The following is a 13111-nucleotide window of genomic DNA, read 5'->3' as shown; positions in this document are numbered from 1 at the left end:
AGCAGAGAAAGTGTCGTGCCGTGGATGTTTCCAGCTCCCGAGTGTTTGCCTGCAGCCCGCTAGCACAAAGGCCACCGAGGCCAAATTAACCGATTAAAGCCGCTTATCACCTGCGCTTTACGGTGTCCTTCAGCCCTTGAGCTCCAGCAGAAGTTTGTCCATCTGTCTGTTCATCTGCGTGCATGCGTATCACGGAGACGGGGGGAGACAGGAGTGGCCACTGCAAAAAAAAAAAAATTAATTAATTAATTAAATAAAAAATATCCACTGAATTTGACCTCTCTACCTCTATTTGTGCTGTTGGTGCATTTTGGAGCAAGTTTTGATTAAATTAAGTGGAAAAAAAATATTCTTTTGTTTCTGATCAGTACAGTTGTAGCATTAGTTTATCACTCAGCATTAATTAGCTCATACACCTTTTGGATACTCCTTGATATTTAGGATTGCTGGCCTTATCTGATAACTAATCTGATCAGTCTGTATCTAAAAGACACACAGAGGGAGAGAGAGAGAGAGAGAGAGAGAGAGAGAGAGAGAGAGAGAGAGAGAATCACATTGGGACAACAGTGATAATGCCTAGGGTAAGAGTCACCTCTCCTCCATCTTTTTATATACAGTTTGCAGTTTTATACCACAAGAGGCCACTTTCACATTAAAACCTTGAAGTGTTTTGAACGTTGGGGGAACATTTCTTGCAGTGTTAAGTGAATGAACAAGGTTCAGCTGTGCAACAGGGGCCCAGAGGGTGACAGAAAACTACAGGAATCATCTGCTGCTGTTCAGCATCTGGATTCAGTTCAATCAAAATAATTGATCAGTGAAGGCATTTTATTATTAACAATTTTATTCAGGTTCAATTCAGTACTTAAACTTTACTGTTTTGGTGTTGCTACACAGGGGGGTTCATATTGAGTAAAATGGCGCTGATACACGCTCAGTATTGTGTTGTGGGTACAAGGGCCCCATACATTTATGGGTTGGTTGCAGCTTTCATTTAGTGGAGATATGAAACCCCCACAAACACTCAGCCACTGGTTGCTGTGGCTTGCTTGTTTTTGCTAACAGACTGCTGAGGTGTTACTATGTGATCACTGGTGTATTAGTGTGTTGGCATTAAAAAGTGGGAATGCTTCGCAATAGCTGAAGTTGATCACCTGCAACCATGCATTTTAAAAGTTGTTACTGTGTCACTGTGCCTGGAACAGGTGCAAGAACAGATGACAGAGTTATCACTAGTGGTTCAAAAATTCCTTTGTGCAATTTGACAAAAATTAAGTACTGAAAAACAGATGTCCTAATGCAGGTAAATGGTTAAGAAAGCTTCATGGTTTTCAATTTGCACCATTACAGCGTTGTAATCTATTATTTTTCTTAATTTAATTTGCTCCCTTTAGTTTTTCCTGCACTGTTTATAGTCTGTGATGCTTTTCTGAGAACCGTTTTGTTCTCTACCAACACTAATGACTGCCTAGAATCTCTTCTCATGTCACTTGGGTCTGGAGGTGATAAGGTGAATTTTAATTAGAGGTCTTGCTGTCTACAGTGATGATGGATCAGCTGAGCACTGACGCCATCCAACACTCGGGGGAAGATGATGGGGGAGCAGTGAACACACCTCCTGTCTGTCTGTGGAAAGACTTCAGAAATGTCAATTTTTAATGTAGTTTAGATCAGCTGACCAGCAGCTGTGACCCAGTTTGTTGCTGATTTTTAACTCCAGCTTGCAAAAAGGCATCTTTCCCATACAGTACCATGCAAAAGTCTTGACCCACCCATCATTTCTTTTTATTTTGCATACAAGGAACTTGAGTTTCTTGCAATTTCTTGAGGTCTTGAGCAATAACCTTCAAATATTTTCTTCTCTCTTTTTCAGACCAGTCCTTGTACCTGACCATTTTCTGAGGAATGTCTTCCTTGGTAAGCTACGTAACACGGACCTATAAATCATTCTATTATAAAAAGGGCAATTAACTCAATGGATATGCAAGTTTTGTGTCTACTCATAAAAGACATCTCAGCAAAGAACCAATTTTAAATTGTACCTTTAGACACTTTGTTGTTGGTAGCCTGTCACAAAAACACATTTTTCCCCATTTCTTTAGCTGAATCTGTCAAAACCAGTGGACTTGGATAGACTTAAATGCAGGATTCTGAGATCAAAGTTCACAGGTTTACAATAAATGAATCCAAGGAAACAAGGCTTTCATGCAGTGAGGACCAAACCCAGGCAATCAGGCAGATTCACATTTTCACTCCCTCAAACAATCTCTCCAACTTTCTCACCAGAGTTTCTGCACAGAAGAGAGATGCGTAAGTACAAAAGACAAAGAGAAAACAGAAGAGGTAAAATGCAGTGCATTCGGAGGCAGACTTTCACTAACAGATCAGTTCAACAATCAGGCAGCAGATGACAAGCGATATGAAACAGAGGATGGAAGCCCAGTAACAGACTCTGGCCCTGAAACACAAGACTAGGATTATGGCACAGACACATACACAGCCACACAAAGTTGTTCCCAGTGACGTAGCTGGGGAGTGTATGCACCACTGACTGATGCTCACATTAAATATAAATTTCAGGTTTCAAATAATGAAGTCGGTGTCTGTAGAGTTAATCCTTGGGGGTGTGATGTCAGTAAAAATAGATATTCTTAATATAGTGATCTTAGGCACAAAGGTCTGGCTAAGAATAAAGACAGCCACCTGCTGTTTCAAAGAACCATATTATATGAGGCAGAACATCCAGGACTTCTGGGACCTGCTCGAGAACCAATGATGTCTTCTCATGGCCCTAAGGTCGGTAGAGCAGAAAACCTGAATATACTCAAGTGCAAGGAAGAATTAAAAATTGTCACAAAATGTATCCAGCTCTCGTTTTTGTCTTTTAAATAGAATATCAAGACTTTGGTTTGATGAGTGTTCATTAGATGGAAAGCTCTACTAAGAACATAAAACCAGGTTCCTGAACATTCAGCGTTTTTTTTGTTGTTGTTGTTGTTGTTGTTTTTTAATTAAAGATGTGTTTGTGTTCAGGAGGTGGAGATGATGAAATCAGTGCTCATCAGAAGCCGTCCTCAGAATAATGAAGACAAAATGTTTTCTGTTCTCATCCAGGAAAGTACGAAGCAGCTTTATTTCTCTGAATATGTTTTAATATGCAGCACAGATGATCAGTCCAGCCACCATTTGTTTTTCGTCCTCTGATCACTTAAGGCAATCACATGAGGCTGTGGAACAGATCCAACAGATCCACAGATGATGCCATTGCCCACGTCCTACACACCACTCTCAGCCACGTGGACAAGAAACAGGGTAACTATGTGCGAATGCTGTTTGTTGATTACAGTTCAGCGTTTAACACAATAGTGCCCTGCAGACTGTTCACAAAGCTGAGGGATCTGGGACTTAACAGCCGTCTGTGTGCATGGGTGTTGGACTTCCTCACTGGCAGAACTCAGGTGGTGAGGGTGGGCAGGTGCTTCTCCAACAGCATCACCATCAACACAGGAGCACCTCAGGGATGTGTCCTCTCGCCACTGCTCTACTCCCTCTACACTTCAGACTGTGTGGCCACCCATGGCTCCAACACCATTGTGAAGTTTGCTGACGACACAGTGGTGTTGGGCGCCATCTCCAACAACGATGAGGCGGCCTACATGGATGAAGTGAAGAATCTTGCATCATGGTGCCAGGACAACCACCTCCAGCTGAACGTCGGCAAGACCAAGGAGCTGGTGGTGGACTTCAGAAGGGGTCAGCACAGAGACTACAAGCCCATTATCATCAATGGAGCTCCAGTGGAGAGGGTGCAGTCCTTCAAGTATCTCGGTCTCCACATCTCCTCAGACCTGACATGGGCTGCCCACATTCAGGTCCAGACCAAAAAGGCTAGGCAGCGCCTGTATCACCTACGACAACTGAGGAAGTTCAGGGTCTCTCCAAAGATCCTCAGGATTTTCTATACAGGCGCTGTGGAGAGCATCCTCACACAGAACATGACATCGTGGTTTGGGAACAGCTGTGTGAAGGACCAAAAAGCTCTCCAGAGAGTGATCCGTACAGCAGAACGCTGCTGCAGGATTGCTCTCCCCCCGCTTCAGGACACCTACACCAGGAGATGCCAGACTAGAGCAGCGCAGATACTGAAGGACCCGTCCCATCCTGGCAACAAACTGTTCCAACTTCTGCAATCTGGTAGAAGGTTCCGCATCTTCCGGGCAAGGACAGAGAGACTCAAGAGGAGCTTCTATCCCCAAGCCATCCGTGCCCTAAACACACACACCCGCCCTCTCACATCATCTATAATTGACTGAGACAGGACTCTCTTCCAGACACTCTAAACCAAGGCACAATGTACATTTCAATTCCTTTAATTTTAAATATGTTTATATTGTCTATCCTGTAAAATAGTCAGATGTCTATTCATATTAATGTACAGAATTCACCTGCTTGCTGCTACTACTGCACATTCACCCAATGTATATACTAATATATATATATATATATATATATATATATATATATATATATATATATATATATATATATATATATATAATGTTCTTCCTCTACACCCCCCCCCCCCCCCCCCCCCCCCCAATTTTTTTGCACATGTCGAGGAGCGTGTCAGGCTACATTTCACTGTGTGTTATACTTGTATAACTATGCATGTGACAAATAAAGAACCTTGAACCTTGAACTCATTATTACTGAGTCTCATTGGGACCACCAAATTATTTATTCAGCCAGTCTTACTCGGGTCCCTTTTCCAGAGACCTGAGAAAATCAAACATTCATAATCAAGCAAGCACACGCCCAGTACACAGACAAATGAACAAAAGTCAGATAAAAAATAACACAACATAAAACCACCAGTCTTTTGACTAAAACTGCACTTAGGTTTCTTTACCCCTCTGTGAATCCCAGCATTATCACAGTGGAGAGGTTCCTGCATTCCAGGAGCTATGTTGTCCAGGGCAATTTGCCCCTGGTAGGCCCTAGCCAGGATAATGGACCAGTGAGTGGCTGTGGCTCAAGAGTGGGGCACCTACTAATCGGAAGGTTAGTGGTTCGATCCCTGTCTGCTCAAGTCTATGTGCCACATATCCTTGGGCAAGATACCAACCACCAATGCATCCACTGAATGTGTTTGTGTGTGATAGAAAGCACTTGCGTGCAAATTGTGTAAAATGCTTCAAGTGCTCAGAGTAGAAAAGCGCCATATAAGAATCAATCGCTGTGAAGGAAAACCTGAAGGACTCGGATAAAATAGGAAGCAGGAACTACAAAGAGACACAAGGACAGATGCATGTAAACGATGAATAAAAATCAATGGAACTACAGGAATCTGCTTCCACACATTTGTCATCAATAGCTACCAAGTCTTCCTCTGTGGGTGAAAAACAGTTTATTAAAGCCAGATCTGCTATAAACTTCTGCTTAATGTTGTCTCTTCTTATCTTACTCTACAGTGCTCACTTCAATCATCGTGGGGCAGACCACAAAGAAAACTCATCTGTGAAGCTACACAGCAGTGTCTTTAATTATTAATCTTTTCTTTTAGTCATTGCCAGAAAACCTGAGCATGCTCACAGGTCTGTATACAGATGTGTGGCTGGTAAGGCTGAGACCACCAGGACTCCCTCTGCTTCCTGTTACAACAAGCAGAAATGGAGTAAGACAATGCAACTTTCAAACCACATGTAAAATCATACAAAACACCAGAAAAAAAAATTCTAGGTGACATGCCAAAAATATATTTGGGCTATTTTAGAAGAAAATCATATAATTCTTACAATTATATTCAAAATTTGTGAGTGATTTTTCCCTAATCAGCATTTATAATAGACAAAAAAGCAGTTATTGTTTCATGTAATTGGTAAAAACTGAATGACATTTTTCACTTTCCAGACAAGCAACAGACGTGACATGACCAGGAAAATGAATTGTACATAAAAGATGGGTGACGTGTCCAAATCTGAAAAGGAAGCCAACATGGAAGTTCAATAAACTGCATTCTCTCTAATGGCCATCAGAGGGGAAATCTGCTGGTTCAAAAACACATCTGCTTTTATTGAAGCACACTGAAACACTTATCACTTCATTTGTGACCTCAGTAAACACTTTCCTGGTGCGTAAATGGTCTAAATTACTGGTTTTAATTCTCAATCGATACATTCAGTAAATGTGCTTTCTCAGTCGGATCCATCTCTTAATTGACTAGTGTTCAATTGTACTTAAAGACACTTTAGGGAGTCAGCTGTTTAATATGTCTTGCCTTAACCCTATTCGTTCATCTAAACTAGCATCATAGTTATTATTACTAGCTAGCCTTACCAATCTCTGATCGGCTCCATTCACTTATCTACATATGTTGTGTTCAAATACTAAGTCTAAAAAAAGAGCAAAAATCAAAATTAGGAGCTTCAAAACCAGTGAAAGAGGAAATCACTAAGCACCTTACTTTTATCACTTCTTCCATGACCATCATGGAAAAGGGCACATATGAGCACAGATGGAGATTGATACGAATCTTAAGAATTTAAGGTTTCCAATTCCATGATCAGGATAAGTTATCGATTCTCATTTGGGTTCTCATTGGCTCCGCTTTGAGAGTCAGACTGCAGCAACGCCCAGTGACCAGGACTACACCAAGGAGAAAGTCAGCTAACAGCAGGCTCATAATAAGTCTGCTTGACCACACACTGAAATTACACTTTTATTTTGGTATAGAGACATTCAAAAAAGATATAGTGCTATTAAGTTTCCAAGAACTTTTTGTTTGTTTGTTTGTTTGTTGTAAATAAGCTGATTCCTCAATTCAAAGACCACCTTCCTGGTGCTTCCCTGAATGTGGGTATCATGTCAGTTTCTTTCCCTGCAATCAGCCTCAACATCAGCTCTTCTTAATCTGTCTGCTGCCACCTGTTGATCAAAATTAAACATTACAGGTTCCTCTTCTTTCAGCTTCTCCCTTTGGGGCAGGGGTGGGCAACTCCAGGCCACGAGGGCCAGTGTCCAGCAGGTCATAGATCAACACACCTGAATCAAATGAAGTGCCACCAGGCCTCTGGACAACTTCAGGACATGTTGAGGAGGTAATTTAGCCATTTAAATCAGCTGTGTTGACTCAAGGACACATCTAAAGCCTGCAGGACACCGGCCCTCGAGGCCTGGAGTTGGACACGCCTGCTTTAGGGGTTGCAAAGGTGGAACCATCTCACCCTATCCCTAGCATTCTCCTCTGTCACACAACCCTCTGTCTTCCTGCATTACAGTCACGACTCTCCTACACCTTGTTTCCTCCTGTCTGGCAGTTCCGTGTTCAAAATCTTTTGTCCAATTAAACCTTATCACAACTAACTTTATCTCTAAACCTGAGCTTTCATTTCTAATCTCGTCCATCCTGGTTACATCTAATCAAAATCTTCATCTCTTCAGGTCAGTGTTCTTTTTGTCTGTGCCAGTCTCCAACCCATATATTATAACAGGTCTCATTAACAGCTTGTAAATCTTCTCTTTCAGTTTTGCTGCTATCCTTCTCTCATAAATCAGCTCTGACAGTCGGACAGAAAATGTTCTTGTGTTGCTTTGAGTGGTAATTCCAGACATTTAAACTCGTCGACCTTCACTTTAACAGCTTCACTCTTACACCTGTCGTCCTCTCATTCACACACACATGCATTCTGTCTTGCTTCTACTGACTTTCGTTCTTCTTCTCTCCAGGCTCACTTCCGCCTGCTCCCTACTCCGAGTACAGATCACAATGCCATCTGCAAACATCATACTCCATGGAGACTCCTGCCTGACCTCATCTGTCGGCCTGTCCATCACCATCCACCTTAATCAGAATAACCTGCTGCACTCCAGCTTGATCTCTCTGCCTAGCTAATAGGTACAAGCCCTTTGGTCCTTCCTTAGTCTTCAGACTCACTATAAGCCATGCAGTGGCGTGTGGCGACTTTTACAGAAAGCCACATACACACAAAGACATCTTCCTCCACTATTTAGCAATTGTATTATAGCATCAACTTCCACCCACAGGGGGAAATTATGCAATAAACAATTAAAATAATAATAATAATTCAGTTGTCTTCAGGATCTTGCTCAATTTTTATGATTTTTAGAAACATTACTGGTGGAAGTGATGATTTATTAGTAGCTAAGAAAAGCTGGATAACATTATCTGAGCTTTATTTAACATGACTTCCTGTATTGAGTTGACAGGTTGAAGAATAATCCACTTTGCTTAAGTTGTATTTTCCAGTTAAAGTCCAACTGTAATTATTTTAATTGTATAAATATACTTATTAGTGTTGACTAATACTTTCAGGGGTGTGACAAATAACAACCTTTACAACAGACTCTGTTTTTACAGTTTTGAGGTTCTAAAAAAAATATTTGTAGGAAGTCAAATTGTTATATTACATTTCAGCAGCAATAAGACATCAAAAAATGCCTGGAACACAGCACACATTAGGTCTGTGTCTATTGCAGAGATTTTTACATGTTAAGAATTTGACTCACTGGCCACTTTATTAGATACATGTGTTCAACTAATGAACCCAAATATCCAATCAGTGAATTACACGGCAGTTAAGCAGGTCATCTGGTTTGCACTGAGTAAGTTCAAGCATCAGGATGAAGAAGAAAGGGGATTTAACGCACTTTTTTGACATTTAATGGTTTTTGTTGCCAGACAACTGAGCATTTCAGAAACTGCTGTTCTGCTGGGATTTTCCCCCCCACAGTAGGGTTTATAGAGATGGGTCCAAAAAAGAGAAAATAGTGTATTCATAGATGCAGAACACCTCTGAATACACATCACGTCAAACCTTGTAGGAGCTGAGAACCACACCATGTGCCTCTTCTGTCAGCTAAGAACAGGAAACTCACACAGGCTCACCAAAACTAGACACAAGAAGAGTAGAAAAAATTTGGTTGGTCTAATGAGCCTTGATTTCTGGATGGCAGGTCAGAATTTGGTGTAAACAACATGAAATCATGAAGCCATCCTGTCTTGTGTTGGTGTGGTGTGGGGGATATTTTCTTCGCATAATTTGGGCTCTTTAGTACCAACAAAGCATTGTTTAAATAACTACTCGAGTACTGTGTACCACACCGTGATTCAAATCATTTTCCGAATGATTTCCACAAATATCAGAAGTCTAGTGGAACATCTGAGGCTGATTTGAATTAAAAATATTTTCATAACATCAGAAAACATTGATTTCACTCTTTTATTTAAAAAAAAAAAAAAAGAGCAAACAGAACAAACTAAAGAAATTTTTGTTGTCCCTGCATGAACACAAATAAGAGACGTAGCATGCCCAGCATCCCAATCAGTCACAGAACAAAGAGCAGACCTCCCTGCACCTTAGAAACACAACCCAAAAACAGTAACAGTAATCAGGGACATGATGGATTCTGAAAACGCTATAACAGTATGACTGTCAGTCATGTCAAAAAAAATTGGGTAACAGACTTAAAGGTTCATTTTCTTCTTATTTCTTAGGTATGTCAAAGTGTTACTCTGGCAGCGCATATATATATATATATATATATATATATATATATATATATATAAATAAAAGACCTGTAAGCCCTGAGTAACACCGTAAGTTATTCAGAGCTCTTTTAGCTGAGTTTAAACAAACTGTTTGCTACTTTTTCCCCAGAACTATAAGACTTCTGGTGATAAGCAGGGCTTCACATTCGCTCCCTCGCTGGCTTTTTAAGGCTGAATGAGACTGACATGTTCAAGCTGCTAACTCTGAGATCAGTCTGAAAGCTTAGCAGCTTATTTCAAAACACAGTGAAGTTTGTTTTGTTTTTTCTGAAATCCCAAGTCATCATCAGTCTGGTCTTCTCAGTTACTGCTAAAACACTCGCTGAGCAGGAAGTGAGGTCGGAGGAGGCGCTTAATGGGACCACGTGGGACCCCAGCCAGGCAGTATGCTTCATCTGCATTCACACCGAGGGAGCGTAGCGTCCGCAGAGCATCTCCACAGCTTTCCCTGCCTCCCCGCGATGTCACCAGGGCAATGCTGATGGGGCTGTCAAATAGACCAAACCTCCCCCGCATCTTGCCGATCTGAGCCGAGAAGCTCTGCAGGGCAAGAATATGAATTATCCTTTTAAAATCTCACCAATACACAACAAAAGGTGCAGGGGACACATGAGTGGTTGCCACTGTTTGTACCTGAGCAGCTTGTTTGCTTGCCAGTGCTGGTCCAGCTTCCGACTGGACCACGGCGTCCCCGCAGAATAAAACTCTGAGCTGCTCTGTTGGACAGGAAGCTGTGTGCTCATCCAGCAGCACAGAGAGAACACCTGGACCAATCACAGCACACACATACTCTTTATCTACTGTCAGATAAATCAGAAAAATATGAGCTTGGAACAGAACAACGGTGTCCTAAAAACATAAAGTTGGCAAAATTGCAAGAAAAAAGAAAAAGCTGAAGGTAAAGGCTGGAAAAATTTCAAGATGAAATTGAAATATTTCTTCATTGCTTCTGGCAGGCTGAATAGATATGCATAAAACAGCAAAATAACAGTTCAAAGAGACTCAAATATTTACATGCATTACTGCATTTCTGGAAAGTTCCAAGTAGCACATTACTTGTGCAGCCGTGGAGCTTAAAGCACTGACTCCAAACCTATTTAGCTGAAAAGGGGTAAGTGAAAAAAAATGTACTGACCTTTCTGTGAACCCTGCAATGCCTCGTTTCTGTTCGTTGTCAGAAAGAGATGCACGTTATTGTTCAGCAGATTCTCCATAAAATCCTCCTCGTTGGAAAAACAGAACCTGCTGACCTTGAGACCTGCAGGATAATACCAAGAGAAAGTATGAGCAAAACTCCACTACAGATCAGACTGAGATCTCTCTCCTGAAGGTTGAAGTGCGTTTACCATGATGTCTGATGCTCTCTGTGATGCGGGAGCTCTGCTGCTGCTGCTGGCTCTCAGTGGTGATCAGAATGACATCAAACAAGAGCGACTCGGCAGGATTTTCCTTCAGCAGACGTTCATTCACTTTCTGTAGTGCCTGTAGCGCCAACATAAGCATAAACTGATCTGAGAGTCGACTTTAAAGTGCCACTTTATTCATATTCTATATAAATTACATCTTTTAACACTTTTGAATGGTGAGTCTCAGCTCCAATCACATGAATTTTTACTGAAGACAAAGTACATAAAAGTCCTCATAAGTAAAGTTGTGGTCGGAACTTTACGTTTACCTTTACGTAACGGATTTTCTGTAATCCACAAAGGATCAAAAGTATGTGATAAGGCCAGTTTAAATAACTGTATGCATGTGCAAGTCACTTTTCTATGTCATCACTTTGCCAGGGTCTGTGCGAAGGCCCAAACTGTGACTCTTAGAATATAGAAAATTGGTTAGGATGTTTAGGAACAACCCACAAACCAATAAGGCTCAAGCCTGCCATGGACTGCATTATTGAAACACCACCGTCACTGTCCACAGTAGAGTTTTATAACACCCTGGACTGAGAGGATGCAGACAGTTTGGTTGGTTTCCTAGTTTAGACTCTACTTTACCAATGAACTCTACCAAGTCTGCTGAGAAAACTGGTTAAATATCTAGACAGAAAGCAGAAGCTTGTTGATACCAAAACTATCTGGTCGAGGTGCAACTAGCTGAGGGATATTTAACCAAATATTAGCTGCATGTATGTGTATAGCTGAACCTCTAAGTATACTTTTGCACCTATTCCTATAATAATTTATAATTCCTATAATAACTAATTAGAAAAAAAAAACATAAATGAATGTGGGTTGCTGGATTCCGACCTGCAGCAGAGGAAAAGCTATGCCCCCAACGTACAAGCCATCGGGGTCCTCAGCTCCTCCTGATTCAAACACTGCATGGGACGTCACTGCAACAACCACTGGGCAGTCAGCCTCTTTCTGCAGAGGAGAGACAGAATGTTTACCTTTATCTTTTTTAATTCACATTTAAATAAGCTAGGGTGGCTTGTGTTTTTCACACTGGAAGTAAAACTCGTGAATTATGAGGTAACAGATAGTGTAAAGACCATGGAAACAAAAGTACCTCGAAACTGTTTCACTATATTGCTTTTCAACACTTTAATAAACATAGAACTAACTGACAAAAAAGCAATATGAAGTTACCAGAAGACTGACACAAGAATGTGAGACAATATGATTATGACTTTTTCCAATAAAAAAAAATATATATCAATATTTATATGCAGATAAATGTATGTAGGGAAGCACCATGCTAACGTTTCCTCACTGTCACTGCAGAATTAGTTTAATTTTTGTTTTTGTTTTTATATGGTTATTAATTTGATCTGTGATTTAAGCCTTTATTACAAGACGTAGAAATTTTGAACAATAAGTAAAATAAATAATAACAACAACAATAATGACAGAGTGCATATGTTCCATTTTTATAAGGTGGTCCGGCATTCGTTTATTCATTCACTCACAAATTACAAAAAATAAATAACAATGAAAAATATGACTTGAATCCCAAGTTTCAAACTCGATTTTAACGAAGTACATTTATGTGGTGCATTTATATGTAACGTAAGGGTTCGTAATGTGGTTCTGGATCTCTGAACTATTAGAAACAGCAAGATGCAGGCGGACAACTTTCTTAGCAACACCTTTACTCTTCGCAATTTCACCAACACTTCCCGTGTACAGCCCTACTGACACTTCACCAGCCACTCAGAAGCCAGGAAATCCTAGAACACCTTTGTATATCAAACGACATATACATTTACCTCAACGCTTTAAAGGTCAGAGATTGCACTAAAATACGTGTTCATTTGACATTTGTTTTTAGAAGAAACAGATATAATACAGTACAATGAGATATTTCTAGTGCTGCAGTTGGGTGGGAGGTGAATTTGTGGCATTACCTGTCTGGACATGCAAATGTTAAATATACTTCCTCGAGTGAGTCTTACCTCTTTCACGTCGGTCTTCTGGTCTGTGGAGACCATCTCGATTGTTTTGTGTTTTTTAACTTGAATGCCCCAACCTGCTCGCCGTCACTACAGCAAAAACTCAAATGAATATAGTTTAAATTCCCCCAGAAACGAAGAACAGAGTC

The 13111-nt window shown here is 40.7% G+C and overlaps 1 protein-coding gene across 1 annotated transcript; it reads right to left on the bottom strand.

Moving 5' to 3' along the window:
* Nucleotides 1-9645: 9645 nt before the first annotated feature.
* Nucleotides 9646-13059, bottom strand: LOC146628360 (cytosolic 5'-nucleotidase 1B). The gene is made up of 6 exons (XM_085357774.1): nucleotides 12966-13059; nucleotides 11818-11934; nucleotides 10915-11050; nucleotides 10704-10826; nucleotides 10202-10332; nucleotides 9646-10108 (listed from the first exon to the last, which is right to left on the bottom strand). The coding sequence occupies exons 1-6, from the start codon at nucleotides 12999-13001 to the stop codon at nucleotides 9869-9871; spliced, it is 783 nt and encodes a 260-aa protein (XP_085213900.1). The 5' UTR covers nucleotides 13002-13059; the 3' UTR covers nucleotides 9646-9868.
* Nucleotides 13060-13111: the final 52 nt, after the last annotated feature.

Source organism: Diplotaxodon limnothrissa, linkage group LG7 (assembly GCF_057381915.1).
Source record: "Diplotaxodon limnothrissa isolate DT_005_m linkage group LG7, D_limnothrissa_male_GT1.1, whole genome shotgun sequence".
Taxonomy (NCBI): Eukaryota; Metazoa; Chordata; class Actinopteri; order Cichliformes; family Cichlidae; genus Diplotaxodon; species Diplotaxodon limnothrissa.
Note: the sequence above shows the minus strand (reverse complement) of the source record. Positions and strands in the feature narration are given on the sequence as shown.